This window comes from Strigops habroptila, chromosome 6 (assembly GCF_004027225.2).
Source record: "Strigops habroptila isolate Jane chromosome 6, bStrHab1.2.pri, whole genome shotgun sequence".
Lineage (NCBI taxonomy): Eukaryota > Metazoa > Chordata > Aves > Psittaciformes > Psittacidae > Strigops > Strigops habroptila.
The window spans coordinates 59883411-59910802 of record NC_044282.2 but is presented as its reverse complement, the minus strand read 5'-3'; the positions used below and the strand labels follow the sequence as shown (position 1 = coordinate 59910802).

Sequence of the window (27392 nt, the reverse complement as noted above, 5' to 3'; positions counted from 1 at the left end):
GGAGCAGGGCAGCCCGGCTGGACTTTGCCTGCAGCGTGGGGCCGGCCGTGGGGCCGTGCCCGTGGTGGTGGTTTGATTTTATGATTTTATTCCTTTTTTCCTTCCCTGGCACAGCAATGAAACCTGGCGCCCGGCTGATGGTGCAACAGATATCAGACAGTCCCCCCTTACCCCCCCTTGCCCCCCTCCACCACTTTCCTCCCATCGCCGCCCATTTCCACGTGATGTGGGGCAAACCAGTCAGCGAGTGGGACTGGGGAGTCTGGCCTCACTGGGGAGCCAAGGAAGGTGGGGGAAGGCAGGGCCCCACTGTCCCTAAACCCCCCAAAAGCAGGAGAAGGCAGGAGCCAAGCATCTCCTAGTCCTCTGCCTTCCCGGCAGCGAGGGGGTGTCCTGCCCGACGGCCTGGCCCCCCTCCACCCCTTGTGCCCCCAGCACCAAAGGTGGGTAGTGCTTCTCTGTCCTCTTGCTCCTCTCCCTCACTGGACCCCGGCGAACCCCTTCCTATGGGCCTCCCCTGAAAGCTTCCTCCTATTGTCTCCTCGGGCTTGAAAACAGACTCAATTTTGCCTTTTTTCTTTTCCTTTTTTAGTCGATTTTTTTTTATTATTATCATCATTACTATTTTTAAGGCAGGAGGGAAATTAACTCCTTTTTCCCCTCCTTTGGGTCCCGCTCCTCTTTGGAGAGTCCAGTGGAAATGCTCCATCCTAGGCCGGTTACACGCACACGAACCAGCCACTGCTCTGTCCCCTGGGTTTCAGGGGGATACAGAGCTCCCTTAAACCCCCTTCTTCCCGGCTCTCTTCCATCCTTACCCCTTCCCAACGCTGCCTCCGGCTTCTCCCCCTCTCCTCGGCCGCCTGCCCGTCTCCCGCTGTCCTCCCGGGTATCAGCCCTTATCTGCCGATTATCTCTTGTGCTGCTAAATTCAGCCCAGCAGAGAGGTTCAGCCGGGGGAATCTGCTAGTTAAATCTAAATCAGTCCCAAGAGTTGTTTCTCCGTCCATAATTCCCCCCCCCCATCCAGCCCTTCTCTGGGTGTGATATGGTTTTCTAGGATCCCTCCATGATCTGTGGGTAAAACAGCATCTTAGATGGTTTCACCCCACTCCCAGACTCTCCGTAGGAAGGGGATTTCCCCCTGACGCCCCTCCACAAGGGTATTATCGGGTCTTGCCATCGCAATCCCTATGCAAGGCCTGGACAGTATCCCTCAGCCTGAGCCATGGCCCTCCACCCCAGACCCCGCCAAAGGGGCCCAAATCAGAAACCAAACCATTATGGGGAAAAGCACCCATCACACCCACCCTGCCCTATGGCTCTGGGAAATGCCTCCCCATCCAAACCCACGGCATCCCGCGTGTCATCCTGCTGTGCTTCCAGCTTCTCACAGCTCCCCACGCAGGAAAAACGGGAGTAAAAACACCCAGGAAGGGGGAGTTTTGCGGCTGCTGCTGGGGGTCTGCTCCCACATGCCTCCACTTGCAAACGGGCAGCATGGAGGGGGTGCAGGGGTTAATGCCCCCCACCTTTTAAGCACCCCTCTTCCATGCATGGCCAGCCTTTGGGAGGTGCGGACACGCGTGGGGCAGGCGCGGGGTGACAGGGTTGAGCCAGCCTTCCTCCTCCTCCTTTTCCTACCCCCCGGCTTTTCCCCACCGTCTGCCTAATTTACCCCCCCTCCCGCAGCCTCCGGGTCGCCCCCCCGCCGCCAGCCCCACATCAAACACGGGCCTCGGGGGCCATTAACAACTTAAAGCACCGATCGTACCTGCGGGACAAAGGTTTTTGCTCCAGGCCCTAGGAGAGAGCATCGCTGTCTCTCACCTTCCCGGCTGTGCACCCCCCCTTCCACCTCCCCTTTCCTACACCCCCCCCAGGACTGCTCTAACCTCCCGATCCCTCCGCCCCGGGGTGGGGGGTGTCCCGGCCGCCGTCTCCTCCCGCACCCCCGGCCGCGGCTCCCCCGGGCTCCCCGAGGTGCTGCTGGACGGGGCGGGGGGGGGGGGGGGGGGAGGAGACTGACCCGGGGTTTTAAGCAGCCCAGCCCCATCGTGGAAGGGGGGGGGGGGGGCGGGAGGTGATGGATGGAGTCCGGTGGGAGAAGCTAAATCCAGGCGGGAGCTAAATCTCTCCTCCGGAGGGACCTGGGCTTCTTGCTTGGGGTGTCGGAGCGGCGGCTGGACCTGCTGAAGGTGGGGAAGGTGGGAGGTGTGGGGAAAAGGGGTTGGGGGGGTTGGAGGAAAATTGCATCGCTGGTGGTGTTTTGGTTTTGGCTGGAAGGCTGTACCTACGGGAGACCGCGCCAGCTCACCGCAGGGGAAAGTGGAGCCGGGGGGTTTCCACCCGCTCCCCATCGTTCTGGATTGTGGCCGGGGAGCCGGCCGGGGTTTGGGGAGGCCCATCACGAGATGTACCAGAGTTTAGCCATGGCAGCTAACCCCGGCCCTCCGGCGTACGAGGGGGCAGGTGGCTTCATGCACAGCGCGGCCGCAGCGTCCCCCGTCTATGTGCCCACCACGAGGGTCACCTCCATGCTTCCCAGCCTGCCGTACCTCCAGAGCAGCGGCTCTTCCCAGCAAGGCAGCCCCGTCTCCAGCCACTCCATCTGGACTCAACCCGGAGCTGAAAGCGCCGCTTACAACCCGGGATCTTCTCACCCTCCCGTGTCACCTCGGTTCTCCTTCTCCACCAGCACCCCCATCCCTGCCACCTCTTCCCGGGAAGCCGCGGCGGCTTATGGCACCTCCTTGAACCTTTCTGCTAACGGGAGGGAGCAGTACAGCAGGGGTTTCGGCAGCTCCTATTCCAGCCCCTACCCGTCTTACATGAGCCCCGAAATGGCCACGACCTGGACTTCTTCACCCTTCGACAGCCCCATGCTGCACAACCTGCAGAGCCGAGGGACGCCCGCAGCCGCCCGGCATGCCAACATAGGTGAGCACACACAGGGTTGGGATAGGGGAGGGATGGTTTCACCCCGATGACCCCCAAATATTTGTGCACTCACCCCTCTTTGGGTAGGGCGAGGTGGTGCGAAAGGCAGGAGGGAGAAACTCGGTGTATTTAGGATATGGCTGCAAAACATGGGGTGCCCATGGTGCTGGCATCCCCCCCTGCCCTGCACACACATTCTCTGCAAAACCAGCATTTCAAAATATCCTCAAAAAAAAAAAACAGTTTCCAAAAAATAAATATAATTCAGGATAGGCCTGGAGCAGCAAGAAGTGATGTGCTGAGCTCCCGCGCCAGGGCCTGCCGGCTCCACAAACAGCTCCGAGGGGATTTAGGGGCTGCGATGGGGATGATCCCGGTGTGCAGGACCACGATGTTCTGTGGGCGCACAGGCAGCCTCTTCCTGGGCTTGTTTGAGGTGTAAAATGGGGGAAATTTGCATGGAAAACGATAAAATTGAAGTGTGGCCCGTGAATCCCAGATCTTCCCTTCGCGCTGCTCCATATTACGTCTTCTTTTATTTAAGACCAGTTAGGCTAGAAAAAGGGAAAGCGAAGGGAAATTTGGTCCTGAGAGGGGAGAGATGATGGAGAAAGAAAAAAAGAAATGCATCCACATTTATTATCACACTTCCTGAGGGATTCACAGGCACATCTGAAGGACCCAGACCTGTATTTCACTGTCTCCCTGCCCCTCGAAATATCTCAGTCCTGGTCTCTTGTGCCGATCCCCATCTTGGAGCCTTCATTTCATGAAGCTCCCCTGGGTCTACAACCAGAAATTGGCCCAAATGGCTTAAAACATTGTTTTTATATTTGGTAGAGAGGAAGAGGGAGAAAGGGGGAGAGAAATGGGGGCACAGCTTTGCATCGCTGTTTCATAAACGCTTTTTTCTTTCCCGTTTTCTCTCCACAAAGATATTTCTGTCGGCTTTGGGGTTGGGATTAACAAAGAAAATGACTCAAATTTGTGTGCAGATACATTTTAAGGTTGCATTCTTTAACCTGAATTTTGGAGGGCAATTTTTCCATCGTGTTTGGCAAGATTTCCTTTATCTTCATCATTATTTTAAGACTTAAAGAAAGGAAAGTTGGGCGTCAGTGAAGGCTTTACCTCGCCAATGCCCTTTGCTTTTCTTTGGGCATTATGAAATTGCTTAAAATGAGGAAGAGATTATCGTTAAGGATAAAGTTTTGGCCAACCAGTTTTGGGAAGCCACGAGAAGGTAGAAAGTATAGGAATAAAAATCAAGATGAATCAAATAATCATATAATAATTGAATATTAACAAGGAGATAGCATGTTTGTATTTGACTACGGTGCCACCTCTTCCTTGGGAAAAAAAAATGTCAGCTTTCTGCTTTGGTCTCTAAAGGGCTTTTAGTAATAAAAATAACTTTAAAATAATGCAAATGAATATTGCAGTTGCAAAAATACCCATCGGCTTGTAAAGTGCCAGAAGCTGAGCGTAGTGATTTGGGGGTTTCAAGCCAGCAGTTTGAGGGGTTCAGCAGCAGTTTGCATTGCAGGTCTCACAGCCTGCATTTTGGTGGCAAAAGGTGTTTTTTATCTGGGCTCTTAAATAGCACCGGGAAGACGGGATGTGCTCAGCCAGGCCAGCAAACATTAGTGGTCTCTAAGGAAGGAGGAAGGAACCGGGACCCTTTTCCATCGCTGGGTCCCGATTCGGGTGCTGGATTCACGGCATCGCTTCCGTCCTCCGCAGCAGAAACCGCGGGATTTATTAGCTTGGGTCTCATTATGTCTCTGCCTTGAATGTGGGAAACACACTTGGGTTTTAAGTAAAAAGTGCTTTGTTTTTGGTAAAAATAAAAAATAAACTGCCTGAAAGCTGGCAAGTTTTAAATTCAGGATTAAAATGGACTTTTTGGAAGGCAGCTCCCCCGGCAAGTAGTTTAAGGTCCAGACCTGCCCCTTTCCCTGTTCTCCCTGAGCCGGGACGCGGCCACTGCGGGGCTTCTCCCGGCTGGGTCCCTTTCTGACACCGGGACGATGCTTTGCACAGGCTGCAGGTATCGAGGAGGGGGGCATGAAGCACGTAAAGACTGGCTGGTGGTTTCTGAGCCAGGAGAAAGGGGTATTTTCTTATGAGCAAGGGCAAAAAGCCTTAATGGGCTGAAAAACCAAAGGCAGGGAAAGATGTAGTGGGGAGGAAACACTGTTGTGTATTGCACCCATCACAGACCCAGTTTAACAACACATCCGAGCCCGGCTGAGCGTCTGAGCAGTGCCCGGCACAGTGGAGCCGACTCCTTCCTTTACCTTTCCTTTGGACTAAAGATATTTTTATTCTCTGCACAACGAGGAATCTCAAGGTGGAAACACAATCCTTCGCTATATTAAATCAAGTGATTCTTGCAGTGCATTTTCTTCCAGTGATTTGGCTTCCTGGAGAACCACCACTTTTGGATAGCACTAATTGCCGAGAACCCCTGGGATCATTAGGATTTTAATTATTCTCATTTTTTAATAATGAAGATCAGGTCTATGCAGGTGTAGCTGAATAAGCAGACACAGATACTCAGTCTGTGCAATTGGGCATGACATTTTTTCCCCACTGTAAAGCAATGCACCAGGAAAAGAAGTTTAGTGAAATGTATCCAAATTAAATTATACTAAGAGAAAGAAAAATCTGCTTGTTTTTCCCTAATAAGAGGAATTTTGGCCTGGGTTAAAAGGTGCCAATGCAGCTCTATGGTATAAAGCACTGGGAAGGACGGGTGCATAAAAGACACGGCCCTGTTTGAAAATCTTTCCCCGGTGTGAGTTCAAAATGCCAGATTTGGGCTTTTCAGAGTAAGTTTGGTGAGTGATTTCATTACCCTGAAGGGCAGGATCAGACCCTGCAGTCGAGGCCGTGAACTTGCTCCAGGCATTGCCTTGGATGGGCTTACAGCGAATTCCCGACTTAATGAGGCATGAAAAGGACCCGCTGCAAAGTGCCCTTTGAAGAGTCTTCCCTGCCAGCCCCCAAAACCTCTTGAAATCTGTCCCCGAATCAGCACGGAGGAGCAGTTGCTCCTTCTCCCTTCCCCAAGCAGAGGGGAACAGGGATCGAGGGCAGCACAGGAGCCCGAGTGCATCCAGCCCGCTGCTGCTTGCTGTCTTCGGGATGTTTCCAGGCCGAGGATGGAGGGCCAGATCCTGGTTTGCCATGCCCACCTCCTGTAATTTTGCTTTTGGCTAAAAAGCATTGGGTTTTTCTTTTGCTGTGGCATCAAGCAGGTTGATGTGGTTGGGAGTAAATCGGAGCGAGGGGCTGTGGGCATTTTTAATGGGTGCATTGCGTTTTGCTTTGACGAAGTCGAAGTCAGGATTCCTTAAACAGGCACCATTTGAACGCAGCAGCAGCAGCCTCTGGGAAGATCAAAGCCTGGAGCAGACACTTGGTTGGAAAATGTCTTCTCTACTGCTGGTGGGGGAGAGATTGTGAACCAGATCTTACACTTTCCCATAGGGATGCTAAGAGATTTGCCCTGTAGCATCCCCAGGGCTGGCATTTCCAGTGACTCACCGGCATTTGTTACAACCCTCTGTCCTACAAGCAGCCCCCGACCTTCCCCACACACTGAAGAACAAGGTGGCTGCTCCCTATGGGGCAGTGGGCAATTAGGGGAGCCCAATCTCTCTTGTCCCTGCCTTTGGAGGGATGGGGCCATAGCATGAGGGATGGAGCCATAGGATGGAGGGAATAGGGCCGTAGGATGGAGGCATGAGGCTGTAGGATGAAGTGATGGGGCTGGAGGATGAGCGATGGTGCTGTAGGATGAGGGATGAGGCTGTAGGACGAGGGATGGGGCCGTAGGACACGTCTGCATTTTGCATGGGACCCTACAACCCCTGTTTTGCAATCGGCTGCATTTCTCACCTCGGCTCCGCCGGCGGGGAAGGTTGGCCCAGGGCTTTGTTTTCCCCCCCTGCAGGTTTCAAGCCACCTTCTGCTCTCCTGCCTAATTTAATTGTCACCAGTGAGTCTGGGATTCGGGGTGAAACCCACAGAATTAAGGTTTCTAATCTCTAAGCAAGATCAAGCTCAAACACACAACTAATTATTTCCACCCAAATCCACAAACAGTGTATTTTAAACTGCAAATAAAGCAGCAACAGTAATAAAAATATCACCACCACGGGCACTATATCACCCTGATTAATAACACAATTCCTTAATTGAAAATTGCACTTTATTACTGCATAAAAATGCACACGTTGCATACAACAGCCATGGTGTAGTAGTTAATACATTATAAGTGCTCATGAATTTTTGTAAAGCAGTAAAACTTTAGGCAGCAGATCGTGGCACTGAATCTAAGACTTATTAAGCCAGAATTAACTTTTTTTCTCCTCCACACACGCACTCATGTATGTGCCTTTATCCTTGCAACAATAATAGCAATTATTTTTCTAAGAGACAGCCTATATTTTGCTCTCTACATATTTATTTCCACCAATTTTGGGGGAAAAAGGCAAAACCCTTGGAAACGAGCATTTACCAGGCAATGTTTCCCAAAGGAAATCGGGCCTGATCCTTCTGTTCAGTGCTAGTCTGATGGTGGAGAAACCTTGGCTCGGCAGGCAGAGAGGGGCTCCCCAAAATCAGTTATCCCAAACACAGCTGGGTATTTTGAATGGGCAAACAATCTTTGAAACATTAAGGATGCCTCAAAAAAAAAAAAAAAAACTCTCCAACAAAACATCAACCAGCAAATAAAATCTCAAACTGGGTGAAAAAAGCAGCGGCACAGTGAGATGAGCAAGCGTTTGTGCCTGAAGGTCAGCTGGAGGAGGATTTGTGCAGGGGCTGATAAAATAAAGGTGGAAAAATGAAATTTTAGGGAAAATTCAGTTTAAGACAATTTGATAGCGTAGTCCCCAAACCTTCAGAGACCTTGTTTCTCATCAGCACTGGGCTCTGGGCTGAAATTTTTGCTCCTCGAGCCCGCACAGCTTTGCACATGAAGGAGAAAGGGGTGGAAATAGAATATATCATCTTTCAGAGGTTTTGTTCCCAAATTCACATGCCAGCCAGCTGTGTCCTTCTCTCCCTATAGTTTCCTCACTGAAAATGGGATATTTGGGGGTCTCCCCCTGCTTGGTGATGCTCCTGGGGGGCAGAGGAAGGTGGGGGGATGCAGCGGAACACCTCAGGTCTTTGGAGGTTTTTGCAACCCTCCTATAAAAAGACTTAATGAAGCGTCTGCCTCCCATTTGGGGCTCACCACTGCCTGCGAAACCAGGTGGGAATGTGTGTCGAGAGCTCAGACCATGAGCTTAAACTAGCAGGTTTTGCCTATGCTGGAAGGCTGTGCCGGCCGCGTCTTACAGGGACGTGTGATCCCCCAATAACATGATTACACTGCCGAAGCCCTTCAGTCCTAATGGCAAGATTGGGTTGTCAGAGGTCTGGCTTGATTTGAGAGGGGGATGTGTAATTATGCCTGTAAGATTGCAAAAAGAGAGGTTGGAAATGCCAAATATTCACCTTGTAGATGGATCCTTAATTCACGCTGCTGTCTGGCAGGAAGGTGTAAATACGCCTTTGGTGTGCGAGTGTGAAGTGCCGCTTAAATAACCAGGGGAATATGTGAGAACATGCTCTTACCTCCAAAATTAACCCAAATTGTACAAGGAAATTTCATTATAAGGTTGGATTGAGGGGTTTTATTACGGAGAAAAAAATCTTGTGGATCCCCTTTGTGGGACAAAAACCTCGCAGCTGTCTACGATAACGTCCAACGTTATGGCAAAATACTAACGTCTCTCTGGCCCTTACAAGTCTTCCCCATATCATCGGTCACGGTGACCGGTCCAAGCTGTAAATACATCCGTAATGACAAATTAAACCCAATTATCTGCCATGCCTGAGCAGCAAAGTCTTTATACACGGGTGCTTACACATGCGTGACAGCGCTCGAAAATAATTCGATCATCGTTGGCTTCTCAGCAGCTGGTACAAGCCGTAGCAAAAGGCTCTCTTGAAAGCCCCCATGGCTCTGCCGCACTGAGCGATGCCACTGTAAGGCCTCGTACTGCAGAAACGTGTTGGGTTTATTTTTCCCCTTGCAGCTTTTCAGAAGGTCACTTGCTGCAGAGCTCGCAGCATTCCCCATGCTGTTGCACCCTTTGGAACACCCAGGGCACTCAGCGGTGATTTCTTTTTCAATACGATAAGCTGGAGCTGGATTTTCTCATCCCCAAAAAAAGCACAGGCAGGCGGGCACTGGGTCTGCTGAGAAAGAATATCTGGGCAGAGATTTCTCAAAGCTGGACGTAGATCTGACCCCGCCATCAGCGCTGAAATGTTTCAGATTTCAGGTTTTGGCAAGGGCCGGATTTTAAAGCCAAGTTTGGGGCAGTGTCAACTGGAAGTAAAAATAATTTCTTCTTTTCCAAGAAGTGCCCAGTAATTATTTTTTTTAATCAATTATTTGTTGGCACAAAGGGGTTTTTTTTTGCTTAATTAGGTGGATACTCAAATGTAGGATGTACCCTTTGCTTGGGGGAGGCAAAGTTGGGTCCCTCCAACATCTTTCTGCTGTTTCCTCCGCCTTTCTAAGCCAAATCCCTCTTTCACCCAGGCAAGTATTGCAGGACGCAGGATGCAGGATCAGCTCCCTCCCCCCCCAAAACCCCCCTATGCAAAATCAGTATAGACTATGATGAAAAAAACCCCAAACAACCCCCAAAAAACCATCTCACTTTCTCAGAGCTGAAACCATTCCTATTTTAAAGCAAAGGGAGCTGGAGAAGGATCAGGCCCATGCAAGAAGATTTCCTAGGAAAATAATGCAGCCTCCTGCAAATTATATGTGGACCTACAGGTTTTCTTGGGGAGGTGAAGCCCTAAAAGCCAGTGGGACCTTTCTTTTTCCTTTCTGGAAAGTGGACGCTTGGTTTATATGTTGAAGCATGCAGGGATTTGTGGGTTTGTTTTAATTATTTTTAGCAACACATAAAGCTGGTGAGCCCCTTATCGGAGCCAGTGGGGCTTGAACAGCTCATGCCAGCCTTGGGAGAGACTCGGAAATTCATCATGTTTGTGAAAGAGGAAAAAATAATTCACAGAAAGTCAGGGAAAAAGAAAATTTTGCATCAGAGGTGGGGTGAGGGCAGCCAGATGAGGGATGCAGAGGGGCTGGTCTCCCATCTCCACCAGGGACTGGTACTGGATGCTTCTGAATCTGGGATAACAGAGTCATGCCTGGAAATGTTTCCTCCTAATCCCTGGGAATTAGGTCGGTGTCTGCTGGGAGAGCATTTCAGGAGAGGTCCCGCGGTGGGACGCCGCTGCCTGCTCTTGCTCTTCTCCCCAAAGCTCACCCATCTCTCTCTGGCCGATGCTTCCAGCTGCAGCACAGTGTATTTACGGGGTGCTGGGCTAGGACTGGGTGCCTGTTGCCATCAGGCTCCCCTGAAAGGTTTTAACCTGAGCCCAGCAGAAGAGGTTGAGGACAGAGATAAAGCAGGCGGGTAGGAGACCAAATTTTGCCAATTCTTGCCTTTTTTCCCCTACAGCTCCTGCTTGCACAGTGCGCTCTGCCTGTGTCTATAACATTTAAGCAAGTCCCAGGCTGTCCTCTGGCCTCGAGGGCCAGGGCAGTGGGCTGCCTCCCTTGGCTCTGCAAACATCTCCAAACAGTTCAGGAGACATCTCCCTCTTGTCTGCTTCTCAGCTGCCTGCCTCCGACTGTTGCCAACCCTTGTGCTTTGGTGCACCTCATTTTTCCTTCCAGCTCCAGCTTCCGGAGTCATGTTATTGTATGTCAGGCTCTGCTTTTGCAGGAAAGGAAAGAAGCAGCTTTTCTGGACAAGAGAAAAACTGGGAAACCCCGATTCCTTCATGCTGAAACTCTAGAAGAGACCAAAAACATAACCTACTATTTATTATTTAAACTCCTATGAGTTTCCAAGCCAGAATCTTGGGTTTGCAAGCCAGGGAGCCATCATTATTCAATATTCAGGACTTGCAGCAGTGGAGCTGTAAAAAAATCAGTGAAGCGATGAGCCCCAGACATCAGGACTCCTCCGAATGACATGTTTGGCCCCAGATGGCTGAGATTATTTTGGGAAGGGAGTGCTGGCCCCAGGGGCTGGCTGCTCAGGGGACTGGCTGCTGGGAAGGACGCTGAGTTGGGACATGCCTTGGTGATGCGGAGCACGAGAGGGGCAGCTGGCCTGGAGGGATGACTCCTCTTCCTGCTCCCCTGGGTTGGGAGGATGCCCTGGATCCTGGGGACAACCGAGGCTTTTCTCCAGGGGGTAACCACCTTCAGTCCTTCATTGCTTTAATGGGGCAGATCATTGATGCTGTGATTTACCCTGACTCACTGGATGTGAAGAGGGTTTTTCCAGTTCCCAGTACAAGCAGGACCACATGCACAAGGGTAAAATCCCCTTCTCATCCCCTTCCCTTTTTCCCCAGCCAGGGAAGGGTCTCACTCCAGCAGGGCGAGCTTCCTGCGCTGCTGCTTGCCCCATTGCCTGCCCTCCCCAACCATTTCTATTCCTAAACCAACATCCCAGTCAGACTCTGTCACCTCCCTTCACACAAAATCAATAACAACGGGTGAGCAGGTTAATTATAATCACAGAATAAACGCCATGGTCTCAAAGTTCACTCAACTTCACCAGCATTTCAAAATGAGTGGACGACGCCAAGCAACTTTCATTGATTCCTCCGGGGCAGGTGTGGGAGTTTGAACCTGTCCCCAAGCTGATCTTGATTCAAGACCTACTCAATTTTCTTCCTTATCTCGACTTTCCCCTATCTTATAATGCCTGTTATTTTAGATAAAAAGTCCAATCAATTGAGTTAGAAAAACTGCAAGTTATATGTTGCCCTGATAAGTTCGATACCTGCCGTTTTATTGGCCTGGGCTGCAGTTTCTGTGCGAACTGACCTTTGCAGATGCTTTATTGGCAGCCGAGAGAATCATTCCATCCTCCCACCCCGCTCAGGGGCCGAGTTGACTTAACGTTCGGAATAACTAACAGAAGAGGAAAAGAGAAGGGCCAGGGGTTAGACAAACTGACTGTCCCCTATAATGTGATGAACTGCAGTAAACACCTTATTGTTTGTCCCCGGCTGGCGTCCTGTAGGGAGGCCAGGATCTGCCCTCACTTATTTTGGTGTAAGTCCTTTGAGTGGGATTTGTCAGTGTAACACCTCCTGACTGGAGTCAGAGCCTGTGTCTAAATAGCGAGCTAAAGAAAACTGGGGCAGGGGTTTGGATATGCATGTGATCGTCAATCTTGGTCAGTGCTGTCATGCTCAGAGAGGGCTTAGACCTGTGGAGCAGTATATATCTTACCTATTTCTTTTATTCCTACACATGCTATATATATGTTTTAGACACATATAGTGAGATTTTTTATTTTTATATATATATGTGTGTGTGTGTCTCTGCATCTTGTATTTGTGCGCATATATATAAGTATATATACACAGACACAAAAGATTATACAGCTATGTTCTATATAGCCATAGAATAATAATTCTAATAGCAAAACCAAACAGAATTGATTAGAGATGACTCCTAGCTTGTATTCTTATTTACGGTATGTGTGTACATATATAAATGTATACATTTATTTATATGTGTATGTAAGTGTATATATGTGTGTGTATATGTGTATATATGCATACACATGTATAGTACACAGACATATGATAACAATAATACAATCAATTGTATTCCTACAAGCAGGATTTCACAACTTGATTTGGATAAATGTCTTTCCTTTCGATCTGCACCAGTCTAGGAAAAAAACCCAACATAAACCTTTGAGTTTCTGGAGTTGCAGCACTGCAGAAATGTAGGTCAGAAGATCTCTAGTCCAGCCTCCTGCTTGAAGTAGGACTGCTAGCAGGGGCTGAGGTCAGCTATGGCTTTACATGGATGAGACTTGGAAATGCCCAGGGATGGAAATTCCCCCACCTCCAAATGAAGTCCCAGCCTGTGGTTTGTGCTGTGTCCCCCTGTACCTTCTCCTACTATTGAGAAGAGTTTGGCTCCATTGTCTGCATACATCTGGCTAGCTGATGTCCTTGTAATGATCCCAGACAGCACCAATTTCCCTGGGCCCAGAGCTGGCCCTGGCTTTGGTTCACCTGGGTGCTGGCAGTCATCTCTACAGACAGACAGATGGTTACCATCAGTCAGACAGATGCTGCACTAGCATGTATGACCAAACACCATTGGTTTCCCATGGTTTAAGGACTTCCAGCTCTTTAGCTGCTCTGTAGGAGCCCAAATGGACCAAGAGCATGTGAAGGCTGTGCCATGCTTGGTGATGAAATAATGCCAGATGCCAGCCATGGGAGCCCAACAGACCATGCTCTTCAATCTTAGCACAGCCTCTGGCACAGCTGCCCAGGTGGGATCATGGCATTGCAAATCCCAGGCTTTGCTCTACATTTTTTTCCCCATCATCCCTTCCCCTATGGTCATCAAAGAAGAGCCTCTGGTAGGGCATGTCCATTTAGAGATGGACCATATTCAAGGAGGATAATACTGTAGCTGTTTTTCTTTTGTCAAAAGAGAGAAAGACCATTTCCAGGTACCTCCTGCCAAGCAGACCCCAGGCTGTGGATGGCCCCATCCTGGCCATTCCCTGGGCTCTCCATGCTAATCTAAGATTTGTTAAACAATATTTGGACAGTCGATAAGCAGAGGAATCTTCTGTTTATCAGAAGAGCCTCAGATATTTACAAGTGTAAGAACTGTGAGTAGGACTAAAAAAGGGGAGGTCACCGTGGTGGGTGGGATCAGGCATGCATCCCAGCAAAAGAAAGCAGACCTTGGAGTTCACTCACACACCACCAGACAGCCAGCAGAAGCTGCTGTTGGACACCAGGTTGCTATCAAAGGGGTGGCCAGCAAGCGCTCCAACCAAAAGCATCCTTGGGGAAGTTTGTATGGCTGTCTCCTCTATAGCAGACTGTGTGCCGTTTGGATGTGGGACATCGTACTTCAGTGTGTGGGTCACCAGTCTGTCCACTCAGCTCTGGTACAACCACTGGGTTTGATGGCTTGGGGTCTGGTGTTTTAGGTGTACTGGAGAGCTGTCAGTGCTTTTCCAAGCAACCAGGTTAGACAGTTCTCCCAGGACCATTTCTTGCCCCTTCCCAAAACAGGCAGTTTGTTTGAAACTGCTTTAGAGGAATCCAGCCTTCTTCCATCCACATCCATAGATGTGGAGACAGCCAAGATGTATGTGGTTTCCCTCCACGTCTGTGACCGTGGCCTTTGACAGCTGTCCTGTTGCCCCTCTCCATCAAGGCAGGGAAGAGCCTTTGCTCCCTCTTATGGGTGAAGAACAGTGTTACAAGGAGATGAAAAGCCTTGCTCAAGGGAAGCTTCTTGCAGAGCCAAGACTGAACTAAAAGCCAGGCCCAGGATTTGACAAACCTTTGTGTTTGCTGTGTCCTTCTTGCATATGATCTCAGCTGGTCCCTTGGCTGCTTCTATGTCCACTGTCCTTCAAACTGGGGAAAACACATCCGTGAAGGAAAGGAGTATTCTTGGCTGCTGGCAATGGTGTGTGCCATAGACCTTGGCTTGCCACAGGCAGAGGAGGGAACTTTGCAGGGGAGGGACACAGTGTTCTCTTTGCCTTGATGTGAAACATTTGGCCTGGGAAAGGTTGCACAGGAACGGTGTTTCGCAAAGCAAGGGAAAACCAGATTTCTTTGCCTTTTTGAAACTAGCATGTGGCTCAGCCAGACTGTAGGTTTAATGTTTCCTAAGCACTAAGTAGAGTCTTTAGGTTTGCAGGGGGGAAACTGCTTCATGTAGGCAGCCAAATGAGTAACCAACCTAGACATGTCAGATGATACACCCCAAAACATTCTGGGACAGCACCAAGCCATTTCTGTTGAAGCAGCACAATGATGCATTTTGCTTGAAACTGTATTTCTGGCAAGCATAGGGAATTTACCCACTTCTCCATTTCCTGTAGATCAGCAATCACACAGTGATGTCTGTTAATCCAGATCAGAGGAGAACAAGGAGCCACATTCCCACCAGCAACCAATGCGGTGATTGGCACTACTCAAACAGGCACTGACCTTGCCTCTCCATGTCTAGGTCCCATTAGTCTCTAAAATAGCAGAGCCCTGATGAATTTCCCCTAAATTCTGTCAGAGGCGAAACAGGCAGAGAAGAGGGAGAGAAAAAAAGCCAATGGGCAGAACCTGCTCTTACAGAAACATCCTCAGCTCCATTAGTTGAAGGGCAAGATAAGGCACATGGGCTTGCTGATCCTAGTCTGTGTGTCAAGCTGATGATGTCCCCATCAAAAAAGGAAAGGCCCATTGGCAGCTTTCTTTTGGCTACAGATCTCTCCCATGCTTAAATTTGAGCTTTTTATTTAAACACAGTTGCTCCTTGCCCCTTGTATTTTTGTCTCTCCTTGTTTTTTGCTGCTGTCTTCCTTTCCAGTTCAGCCCTGCTCTGCGATGGTACTGGACCAACCAGCACTTTTAACTGCTGTGATCTGGTGGGTGTTTCCCCTTGAACCTTCAGCTTCTGAAGTCATGCAATTCATGGGAGCATCTCAATCCATTCAGAGGATGTGCCTTTCAGCTCCACTAGGGGTGGGAACTAGATGATCTTAAGGTCCTTTCCAATCCTAACCATTCTATGATTCTATGATTTATTAAAAGGACCCCTAAAGGCTTGAACTGTAGGGTTTTCACACTGTCACTTTTTAATGGAAACAATTGTGGGATTTGGGACAAGCCATCCTAGGCAGCTGGGAATGGCAAACCCTGTTTCCCCCTGCCATGCTATTGTGGCTGCCCCTCGGAGCAGAAGGTGTCTTGGTGGGATCCCAGGGCATCCATGTGTCCGAGGGGCCAATGTCCTTTGCCTCAGCTGTGAGTTCCCCAGAGAGTCCATTTGGGATTTGTGTATACACAGGATTGTGGCTCTCACCTCTTATCATAACAAATTGTTTTAGGAAACTGCTTCTCTGTGGGGAAAACTGCTCTCAGGGTCTGTTTAGAGCCTGTAAGTGCCTGGCTGTGTTTGAAGGACAGCTTCTCCTTTGTTGAGTTGCTTCGTTGGGTTGAGAAGACACTTCTGCAGGGGGAAATGTTGATATCAAATATCCCTCCAGCTGTAAACAAAACTCCAGTGCTATATTAATGGAAGTCTCTTTCCATTTCTCTTCACCCAGAGGGTGAAGGGGCTGGAGGGCAGAAGAAGGTAGACAACTTCATTGTTGTTTCTCATGCAGCAGGGCGTGACCCAAGCCAGTGTAGGGAGGGCTCTTCGTCTTCTTCTAGAGGCTGGTTTGGAATTGGAAACTTACAAACTGGTTGCTGGCTCTGAACTGAAGGATTCAAAATCTCTCTGTTGGAGGTGCTTTTGCTATTATTATTCTTTTAGCTCCTGATCCATCAGGTTTTACACGTTCGAGATGATCTCTCCAAGGCTAAGAGATTGAGGGTTGTTAAAGAAAAGCCCAAACAAACCCAGAAGGTGTGGACATACTGTCAGCGTAGCAGAGTTGGGGTTGGCAGAGGCCCAGAGAAGGCTGTTCAAGCCACTCTTCAGCTCTTCAGACTCAAGCCCTGGGCAACGTCCCTCTGATCCCCAGTTGGTGTCTGATTCTCCTGGTTGGGAAGGCAAAAGCACTCAGACTTTGGGTGGGCCATGTCTCTGGTCAGAGATGCTTATCATGTTGTAGCCATGGTGGACATGTGCCTGTAGAGGTGTAGGCTACCTGGCAGTGCTCAGATCTGCTTTCGTATTGCACCCTGCATTGCCCATACCAGCTGATCTCTGCGGACCTGGCGGTGAACGTGAAGGACCACTCCCAATGACTAAGAGCCATGAAAGGCCACATCCAAGAATGCTTTTTCCCTACCAACCCCAGCGCCTCACTTAGGAGTTACGCCTGGCTCCCTGGGGACTGAATGTCCCATTGTAGAAAGTATTTCTGACATTAGCATGCTTAAGGCCTCACCCAAGATTAGGAGGCTGTTGTGCAACACACAAGTGACATTTCCTGTCCTGGGGACCTTGCAGTCCTCATAAACAGCAGGTGTGAGGGGAAAAAGATCTCTTTTTACACAGTAAGCTGATGACCAGCATAGGGACACGACCCAAGCCATCGTCTCCACCGGCTGGGTCATAAAGCAAGATTTCATGATCTGCTCTCATGCGAGAAGCTCCTTTGTGGACCAAAGGTAGGGTCTTATGAAGATTTAGGTAGAAGGCCATTAGCATTAGTCAATGTCAGGGACCCAACCTATAAAGAGGACTGTCCCAAGACTGATATTATCCAAGATAAGGGCTAGGCAACGGCACTTATAGGAGCTGTGTTCAACAAGGAAGATGAGGCCATTCAGCACATGAGGCAACTCCAGCCATGGGACAATGTCCTTCTCAGTGTATCCAGCAAACGCTGTCCTTTCCCCAATCCTGTTCCAGCGCTGGCCATACCTGGCTTTGGGAAAGGGAGTAAATCTTTCCAGCAGAAAGGCTGTTACAGAGGTCACCGGACAGACCCATAAATCTCCATTATCAGGCAGCGGCTCCTATGCCACGAAACGGAAACTATTGCCCTGAGTGTGACTGGGGGAGCCTTTCCTTCCCCCCGCATTGTTCAGAGCCCTCCGGGAGCCGCTCATGCAATTTGCTGCCTGAATAAACGTTTCCTTTCCCGGCTGCTAAGTACAAGGAATAAGTGTCAGGGGATCTCATAATGCCAGGATTTAGAGCTCCAGCCCCGAGACGGAAGCCAAGAAAACACTTCACTGCTTTTTCCCGGGGAGCCTTCTTAATCCCCATTAGTAATAACAATGGCAAATTAAACAATTAGTGCACTTGAAGCCCAGTGACCTCCACGCCAAATATAGCTCAGCCTGATGGTGGATCACAGTTCCTATGGGCTCTGAGCCCTGAGAACGTTCGGATTTCTTAGGTCTTGGACACCCACCCACGTGAAACTGCATGGGCTGCAACTCTGCAGGTGATGCTTTCTCATCACGTTGTAATGAGATTTTGTAATCCTCAGGTTTTCCAGAGCAGCTGGGATGTCTCAGCAAGGTCAACTCAGAAAGCTCCCCTTGGCAACTTCATCCTTGAGTTTAGTGATGCTGTGAAATTATAGCACCTCCATAAAAAAGAAATCCAGTCCCTTGCCTTCCAGTTTTCCACTGGGGCTCAAATGCCTTTCATCACTAAGGGCCATCCACTAAGCCTACACCATCTTCTCTAAGCCAGTAACCATTAGTGTCCAAGACACATCCTTTGCCATCATCAAGCCTACTTTGAAGCAGGTGAAGGTACTTCTCCTCTTGTGGTGAGGATCTCTTGTGATTGAGGTGAGATCTCTTGTGGTCATGGAGCTCCCTCTGCTCTGACAAATGGCTCCAGCAATGGTTTTAATGAGGTTGCACTGTGCAGATGTCATCTTCTGACTCAGCACCGGGTGGTGTACGCAGGGGACGCACCCATCTGATATTGCCCCATGAGGGCTGCAATTAGGGAGAGCCACTCATCGCGTGGAGCTTCAGAGTGCCCTAGGAACAAAGTCTGTTCCTTCCCCATCTCAAACACTGGTGGTTCCTGTTTATAAATGTTCACAAAGATCACCTTTGCCTACAGCTGAGAGGGGAATATCACACAAATGCTTTTACTACAGAAGCAGAAGAGGACTTGTGAAAACTTAAACCAATGAAAGTCCCTCAAGACAGAAGCTCCAGTCCAAATCCCATGTAAATTGAACCAAACCAAACCAAACCACCAAACAAGTAGTGACGAATATAGCTCAAAAAATATGGATTAAAAAGGAAAGCAGGTCTCAAGACTGCTTTGCATTGGTGGCTTGGATGTCTGATTACAAACCAGCAGTGAAAAAAATGCATAGCTGGGTGTCACACAAACTCTTGGGAAATGACACTTATATTCAGTAGCAAATTTGATTATTGTCAGAAAATAAGAGACTTACACTTTGCTTAGTTCAAATTCCTCATACCCTGTTTTTTAATAAAACCAGAAGTATATTCACACTTGACATCTCTTTGTATCATACACATTTTGAGGGACCTTCTTATTCAAGAGCCAGTCCAACTCTAAACATTTCTAAGGGACCGCTAGGAATTTCCTCCTCTTTCTTTGATCAAAAACTTTCAGATTTGGGTTTTCTGGTGGAAAAATCTCCAGGAAAGATGGTATCTTGTAATTAGTCACAAACACAACACACGTCGGTCAAGAGTTTTTAACTTTGGACTACCTTTGCTCTCTAAATTCTCTCTGGATTATGTCAACAACTTTGTACTGAATTACTTTCAAAGAAGAAGGGATTTTCTCATAGAACAAAAATTACTGTGAAAATAATTCGGCTTTTTCTTTGGAAAATTATAATAAAAAACCTCAACAACAACTAAGATGAAAAAAAAATAGTGAAATGTTTTCCTTGAGATTTTTCAAGGAAATGAGTTCTTTCCTGACCAGCTGTTCCAATCCCTTCTCTTTTCAAAGGAAGTTTATTTGATCTAGATTTTGGCTGTGATTCAATCATGACTTTAAAGGGGAAAGTGAGGCATTATGGTTACCGGTATCACTGAATCCATGTGTACAAAATCACCTGGAGGGATTCCCATCTTTCCTAACCCACCCGAATTGCTCAAAGGTAATGAGATTTTCCTAAGATGCTGAGAAGATACTGGATTCTTCCTTTTCTGCTCCAGATCCCCTTGGGTTCACTCATTTACTGTTTTCTAGCATTTCCCCGTTGGCATATGGTATAATGTCTTGTCATTTTTAGCCTGTTTTTTTAGGGAGAATTAGGCTCACGTGAATCTTTTTCTTTGTGTCTCTGTTTACTGGCACCACTTCAGTAATTTTTTAATCCTTTGGCTGGTTCATCGTTATGTAGTTTCCTACAGATTTTCCAAAAATAGTCTGGAGGAAAGAGCGAATAATGCTGATGTCTGAACATAACCCTTGGTAGATATCAGTGAATCCACGTGGGATTGAGACACAGATCGGCAGGAGGCCAAATTTTGTTGGTTTGCTCTTTAGGGAACTATTTTCTTCCAGCAGGAAGTTGGGATACTTGTATAAGAAGCAGGTAGACAAGCACAAAATATAGCAAGATGCATAATAACATTTTAAAAACCAATTTTATGCTGGCTCAAGGTCCTGATGCAAAGCTCTTGCTGTCCTCCAAATATTTCCTGCATGCTGTGGTTTCTTGGGAATTTTTTCAGCAGCTTAGTTCATTCCCAGCCTATGCTAAATAATGGAGCCCTTTGCTGTCATTTGTCATTTTCTTCTTCTCCCCAATTATTCTACTGTCTACCATTCCCTTTTTGGTGCCCACAACAGAATGTGTCCATGTGCAGGAAGGAATGGTTTTGTAGCACAAGAAATACATGCCCAAGCTGAACTCAGTAGCTGATGCTCTCCAGACAGAACCATCAGTAACACGCATTTTCAAGGGCCATGCCATCTCGATGCAGATATATTTACATGTCAGCAAGGCTGATAGATGATGTCTATTAGGCAAAGTTCTCGGCTTTTTGAGGGCATTGCATCCAAGGGTGAGCTGACCAATAGATGGTGCAGTTAAGGTGCATCGTGCTGACTCCTGCACTGCCTTGCAGATGATGTGAACCTGCCATAGCCAGAGAGATTGGACTGGCCCAGCCCAGGGCAGGTGTCCTCATCCTCATATCGCAGCTTCAGCCAGGGCCTGGTGGAGGATGAACCAGGAACATGGTGGGTCAGTGCACCAAAGCCCTGGAGACTGACATCAAGCATGACAGAGATTTGCATCAAAAGCTCAGTCTCTGACACACAAACACCCAGTGATGATGTCTGTTAGCTGACAGCCTGAGATGGGGTTGTACTTGTGGGCTCCTGTAGTTCAGGAGATGTTCTTACGCAAAGAATAGGGCAAAGGCCCATGAACATCTCTTCCTCTTGGCTCTCTGCAGCCATTCGCCTCTGCCAAGGGGCTGGGTGGAAACAGGGAATGTGGAATAGCTTTCCCTGCCCACACCTGCTTAAGCCCTGTTGAGAGATGCTTGGGCATCTGTCTGATCTCCGGGCAGTTCTGCTTTGTAGGTCCAGGCCTGTGTTTGTCTGTGGTCAGATGCAATTTGTCTGGATTGCAAACACGGCTGTTCGCTTGTCCCAATCTGTTTGCCCTGGCTATGTCCAATCCTGAAAATTGGATAATGTCAGAGCAGAAGGGAAGGTTTCTATTTCTGTCTCCTTGTATCCGTGTCCCAGCACATCCCTGCTGCCACAGAAGTCCTGCAGCCAACACTGTATAGCAGGGATAGGGGTTCCTCTGCCCGGTAATGCCAGGGGGGGCTTCCTTAAGAAAGGAAGAGCTGTTTCTTGCAACCGATAAAAGCTGAATATTTGCGATTTCTTGAAATGTCACTCTGGGCTAAACTGAGGACCAGACCAGAAATCGAATGTATGGCCACCTAATGAACCAACTCTTCTCCTTTCTCTCCCATCATGGCAGCAGAATTTTTTGATGATTATTCAGAGGGGCGAGAATGTGTCAACTGTGGGGCCATGTCTACCCCGCTCTGGAGGAGAGATGGCACAGGGCACTACCTCTGCAATGCCTGCGGGCTCTACCACAAGATGAACGGCATCAACCGGCCCTTGTTCAAACCTCAGAGGAGGCTGGTAAGTCAAGATCACACAAATGCATGTGGGGCAAGGCTGCGTGCAAGGATGAGGCAAAAAGACCCCATCCCTGGCAGTGCTCAAGGCCAGGTTGGACGGGGCTTGGAGCAACCTGCTCTAGTGGAAGGTGTCCCTGCCTGTGGCAGAGGGTTGGAACTGGATGAGCTTTAGGGTCCCTTCTGACCCAAACCATTCTGTGATTCTACGACCCCAGGCAGAAGGGAGCCAGCAAGCCACCCTGAGGACCATGTTTCTCCACTCCTTGTCTTCCATGAGGCTCCATCCCCAGCCTGCACTGCCCTCTGCACGGCTCAGACCTGTCTGTGCTCAAACCGTCCCCTGCAAGTGTCAGAAATGACACCGGGAGCTTGAGCGCTGCCACCAGCCACAGGCACCCAGCGCCCTCTTGTGAAGCCCCCTTCCTAGACACGGCACTGACAGCCAGTGCCTGCACGCTGGCACCCAGGACCTTGCCCTCGCTCATTTACTGGTCTACTTGTAACCCTTGGGCACATCTGGAATGCCCCACTGGGTACCAAGCTTGGCCCTTTACAACAAGCAGCCATGCATGCTCTTAACTCTGCACAGCCTTGGGGTAAGGCTTGGAAAACCCCATGAGAAATACAAATGGATGACCTGTGCAGATCTGTCCATGCACTTCTGGGCAGCTGGAAATCTGGAAACCTTGCAAAAATGGCCAAATTCCTGCTTTTTCTTCTAGAAGAGAACTTCCATGAAGAAAAGGAGGACATGCCTAGGGATGCAATGTAGGGCTGTGGTTAAAGTAATGCCAGCTGGTCTACCTAAATAAATACATTCAGTGATTTAGTTTAATCTGTCATTGTGTAAACCCTTTTTTTTTGGAGACTGAGATATGACAGAGAGCCCTGCAAGGGAAGATCTTTGTCTCTGCTGCAAGCTCTCTTTTAAGCTCTCGGTCCACTTACAAAGGACAATGATTAAAGCAAATACATGGTGAGGTTACAACTAAAGGAGTGTTTGGTTTCTCTTCACCAGTGGGTTTCCAGCTTCCGATGTCTTAAGAAGTACTTGAATTTCAATTTTTATTGTCCTGCAGCTGTAGATTAACTGATCCTGGTTTATAATGAGAGAGAAGGCACAGAGAGAAGGCTGTGGCAAAGATCACAGAGGAGCTCTGGCAGCTGCCAGGTCCTCATCCCCCAGGCTTTCACCCCATTATCAGCTGTGCTGTTCAGGTCTGCAGAGCTGGTTAGATGTCCAAGACCATCAGATTTCTTCCCTGTAGGCTCCTCTTTAGGGAGCCTTTATAAGCAAACAAAGCAAATTTGACCCCTGCCCATCCAGACATTATTCTCAGCCTCTTAAGACCCGAGCTTTGAAGGATGCTGACAGGCCTCAGGCAGGCATGGAAGATGTGGCTTTTCCTTCTTCCACCTCTCACTCTGCTTCCAAGCTCAAACCTTATAGTTTATATGATGTGAAATTGTCTTTCTCCTGTGGCCTTCTGAGCCTAGCTAAACCTGTTCACCCAGAAAGGGAACTTTAGAAGGCCCATTCCCTTGTGCTGCTTCATTAGTGGGGGTTCCTATTAATTATCCCTCTTTAGGAAGATGATGCTACTGGAAGCATTCTTTATCACCTCCCCCTCAAGCCACATAAGCAGCACCACACAAAGCCAGCAAGGAGTATGTAACATTCATGGCATTGATAATATCTTGTTCGGATATGCCACGACGCTTGGAAGGTGAAAGGTTTGAGAGCCTGAAAGGGCAGGAGGGTCTGAGATTCAGACACCTCAGCATAGGGGTGTGCACATGCGGTGGGTCTCTAACCTGCAACTAAACCTGCTGGAGATCTGGGGCTCTGTTCAGGTGATGTCTCAAGCACCATCTGAGATGCCCCAGGAGATGTCTGCACAGCACTGGCAGGCAGGAGGCAGTGGAAAGGCAGTGGAGCAAAAGCTGAAAGGCAAGAGGGGAAGAGAAAGGTGGTTGTGTTATCCATAGAGACAGAGAAAAAAGAGAAGCAAAAGGAGAGGAGAACCCAAGGCGTGTCGGAGCGAGCTCATTGGGATCTGAGCTGCTGCTGGTGGTAGCAGCAGAGGGCTGATGTGTTCTCTCCTCTGCATTTCCCTGCAGTCGGCTTCCCGCCGCGTTGGCCTCTCTTGTGCCAACTGCCAGACGACGACAACCACGCTCTGGCGCAGAAACGCCGAGGGAGAGCCTGTCTGTAATGCCTGCGGACTCTACATGAAGCTCCACGGGGTAACACCTCCAATGATTTCTGCTCTCTACAGCCAGAGTATCAATAACACCAAGGGATTGGGTCCGTTGCACGACTCCGTGCTCTCCAGGAGCTGTTGGTCCTGCTGTCACTGTGGGCTTTAGTCCCCCCTCAGCACTACATCATGTTTATACTGGCAAGGGGTGATGCATGCTGGGGATTTCTCATATACCAATTAGTCCCCCTTTGCATCAAAATCTTAAAAAGCAATTAAACTAGGCCCAGATTCTTCCTACCTAAATTCAGGCACTTTAGTGAAAAGTCTGAGTCAGAAGCACAAAAAAGGGCTGAGCTCCTCCACACAGGGTGTCAGATCCCAGCTAAGACTTGGCTGTAGACTTCTCATGGGACTGAAAGACAATTTTTCTTGCATGGATGTCCAGATCATCCCTTCCCGTTAGTGGGGCTTCATGTATCTATGTCATGTCTGATATATCTAGAAGAGTCCTGTTGGAGTCCAAGGTATAGCAGGACTTCAAGATGCAAATCTCCAGTCCTTCTCCCATCAGTCAGTGTCAATGAGGCCACCCCCATGGCAGAGATGGAGGCCTTCAACACCCTGGCCACAGCAGCAAATCACAGTTCTGCTTCTCCTTGCTACTTCTAGGGGTTTTATACACATCCATGCTCTCACTTATGTCCACTGCTTCACAGTGGATGAAAGAGCATTCATGAGAGACAGGTCAAATGTGGAAGACAAGGTGGATGAGGGGAAGCTTTACCTAACACAACAATTCTTCCTAGAAATCCCAGCATAGGTCTGACTATGAGGATAACTACCTCAGTGGGATCATTTCCTAAGGGAAGTCTCCCCACACAGGCTTGGTACATTTCCAGGAATCAGGGATTAGCCAGAAAGACTTCTGCTCCGAGTTAAAGGGGAAAGTAAATCAGACAAGCTGTTGTTTCACTTCTGGCCTTAAAACACTCTATACCTGTGTGTGAAAACCTATCTATTCCCATTTGGATGCACATCTTGTAGCCTTGACGTACCTCTTCACAGCAATGCTGACCAGTGAATTTGGGCTCCACCTTGTTGCTCTCAATTAAATCAGATGGTTTTCATGGAGCTTACAAGGTGGAGCTGAAATCATATTCTCCTAGATGACCTTACGGACATACAGAAACCAATGTGCTTCTTATATTTGGGTCCATAGGTCCCAAGGCCTTTAGCAATGAGAAAAGAAGGCATTCAGACGAGGAAGCGCAAGCCGAAGAACCTTAACAAAACAAAGACATCAGCAGGTAAGTGTTGAATGGAGGAGTTTATTGCATGTGTATACGTGTGGGTGCTTGTGTTTCTGACCATCAAGTCCTGCGAGTAGACACCCAGACACAAAATGTGCTGATTCTTCAGAAACAGGGGATGGCTGAATGCCCTTCAGCAGCAAGAAAGCCTTCCCACTTATACCTTTATTTTTACCCACACTAACTTTTTAGGAGGTACAGCTCTGTATGAAAGGCCTTTGGAAAGAGCCTCCTTTACCATCTGCTTTCTCACAGGTCCATCCAGCAGTGAGAGTCTTACCCTGACCACCAGCTCCACCAGCAGCAGCAGCAGCAGCACCATGACCACGGAGGAAATGCGCCCCATAAAAACAGAACCTGGGCTCTCATCTCATTATGGGCACCCCAGCCCAATTTCTCAGGTAGAGAGGGGAGATGCTGTCAGTGGGAAAAAGACGGGAATGAGGATGGTAGCCTGTTCAAAGTATCATGCACAGGCTTCAATCTGCAGCTCTACAGCAAATCCTCAGACATGTTATTACAATAGCACCAGCCTCCCATAGAAGGATTCCTATAGTCCTCTATGGTTTGAAGCTTTGTTCACAGGATTTTCCTCTTTCTATAGGCATTCTCAGTCTCTGCCATGTCTGGACATGGGTCATCTATTCACCCTGCGATTACAGCTCTGAAGCTTTCCCCACAGGCTTACCGGTCAGCTATCAGCCAGTCTCCACAAACCAGCTCCAAACAGGACTCCTGGAACAGCCTGGTGTTAGCTGAAAACCATGGGGACATCATAACTGCATAACCTGGTCTTCCACCCCTGAACTTCAGGCTGATCTGCTTGAGAGATGAAGAAGATGCCATGTAATCGTCAAGTCAATGTTGTTTCCCACTTCCCTTTCTTTCCTGTCTTCTCTCCCCTTGTGAGATGTTCCAGCAAAGAGGTAAAGAGGACTTATCTGAGGTGTAGGAGAGCTCTTTTGAAACTAACAGAGAAGACTCAAATCTCAAAGTAACTAATGGATTTGAAGCCTTTTTTCCCCACTTTAAATGAGCCTCTCTATTTGATTGTCACCACCTTCTATGAAATAGCCAGAGACACAAAGATGGACACAGTACTCGAATTTTGCTTATTTAAAAATATCTGGCATTTAAGACTCAAAGGTGGAGCAAAGACACTTTGTATTAGTCACCATCTGTTCTTTTCCTGACCAGAAGAAAATGCCACCATCTTCTCATTACCCAAATTCAGTGATCTTCCACCCAAATGGAGCCAGCTCCAGAACAGACTTCACTAGACATGCCCTAGTGGCTTTAGTGGATTTGATATGATCTAGGGCAGAGAAAAAAAAGAGACCCTCCCGCACACACATCCTCAGCTCACACATCTAGAGCGTTGTCTTCATTTTCCTAGATGGTCTGAAAAGCTAATGAATGTCCGTATTTAATAGTAACTCCTTTGCTATTTATCGTTATGAAATCATGGGACTGTGTTTTCAACAGTTTGTTGGCTAAGCCTGGAGAAGGTCTGTCCAAAATCAAAGAGGGATTTTGGAAGGAAGAAGCTTCTGGAAGCAGGTAGAGGAGCCCCCGTTGGTTATCAAATCCTGGAGGAAACTGCTGGATTCTTCCCTTATGGATAGCTACAAACCAGGCTGAGAGATTATTCAAGAGCACAGCAAACGAAAGATGCTCTTCTAATGCTGCTGTGTCATTGCTTTTGAGACAGTTAATTTAAGTCTTTTGCATACTTCTATGTTGGTTTTGATGTCATTGATGAAATCTGATTGTCCTTTTTTTTTGGCTGTACTGTGAGTGCCCACTTTCCCCCTAACAACTGCCTCATGACCATTTCACACATCCAACCCTCTAAGATTCCACCTTTTGCAAACAAGCAAAGGCTTCAGTCTCTAATGGAGGTAGGCAGGGGCTGTTTTCTCTATCAAGCCTGTGCATAGACTTGCTTGCCTGCAAGAGAAGCATAACTCCATTCATGCATGAATATTAAACAAGACTCCTGTTTTTTCTTGCCCATAAGGCTCTCAGCAACCAGGGAATCGTAGCAAATGGAGTTGGAAGACATGATGAGAGTTCACTGACTCATTCTCTTTTCCTAAAGGGATCAATTCTACCTAACTTAACCCTGACAGCTCTTCCTCTAGCATGTGCTTAACAAACTCCAGTGCTGCAGATGCCACAGCTCCCCTGTGCAGCCTAAGGGCTTCTCCAGATGCTTGCCATGGTGTTTTCATCA

General features: G+C 48.4%; 1 protein-coding gene across 4 annotated transcripts; it reads left to right on the top strand.

Moving 5' to 3' along the window:
• Window positions 1-380: 380 nt before the first annotated feature.
• GATA4 (GATA binding protein 4) lies at window positions 381-27392 on the top strand. Of its 4 annotated transcripts, none has more exons than XM_030491093.1 (7): window positions 381-443; window positions 2549-2940; window positions 21474-21643; window positions 23764-23889; window positions 25066-25153; window positions 25412-25557; window positions 25761-27392. In XM_030491093.1, the coding sequence occupies exons 2-7, from the start codon at window positions 2832-2834 to the stop codon at window positions 25941-25943; spliced, it is 822 nt and encodes a 273-aa protein (XP_030346953.1). In that variant the 5' UTR covers window positions 381-443; window positions 2549-2831; the 3' UTR covers window positions 25944-27392. The 4 variants fall into 4 exon arrangements, with proteins under 4 accessions (XP_030346953.1, XP_030346952.1, XP_030346951.1 ...); XM_030491092.1 differs by having other exon boundaries at window positions 419-443; window positions 2699-2940; XM_030491091.1 differs by lacking the exon at window positions 381-443 and having other exon boundaries at window positions 2274-2940; window positions 21477-21643.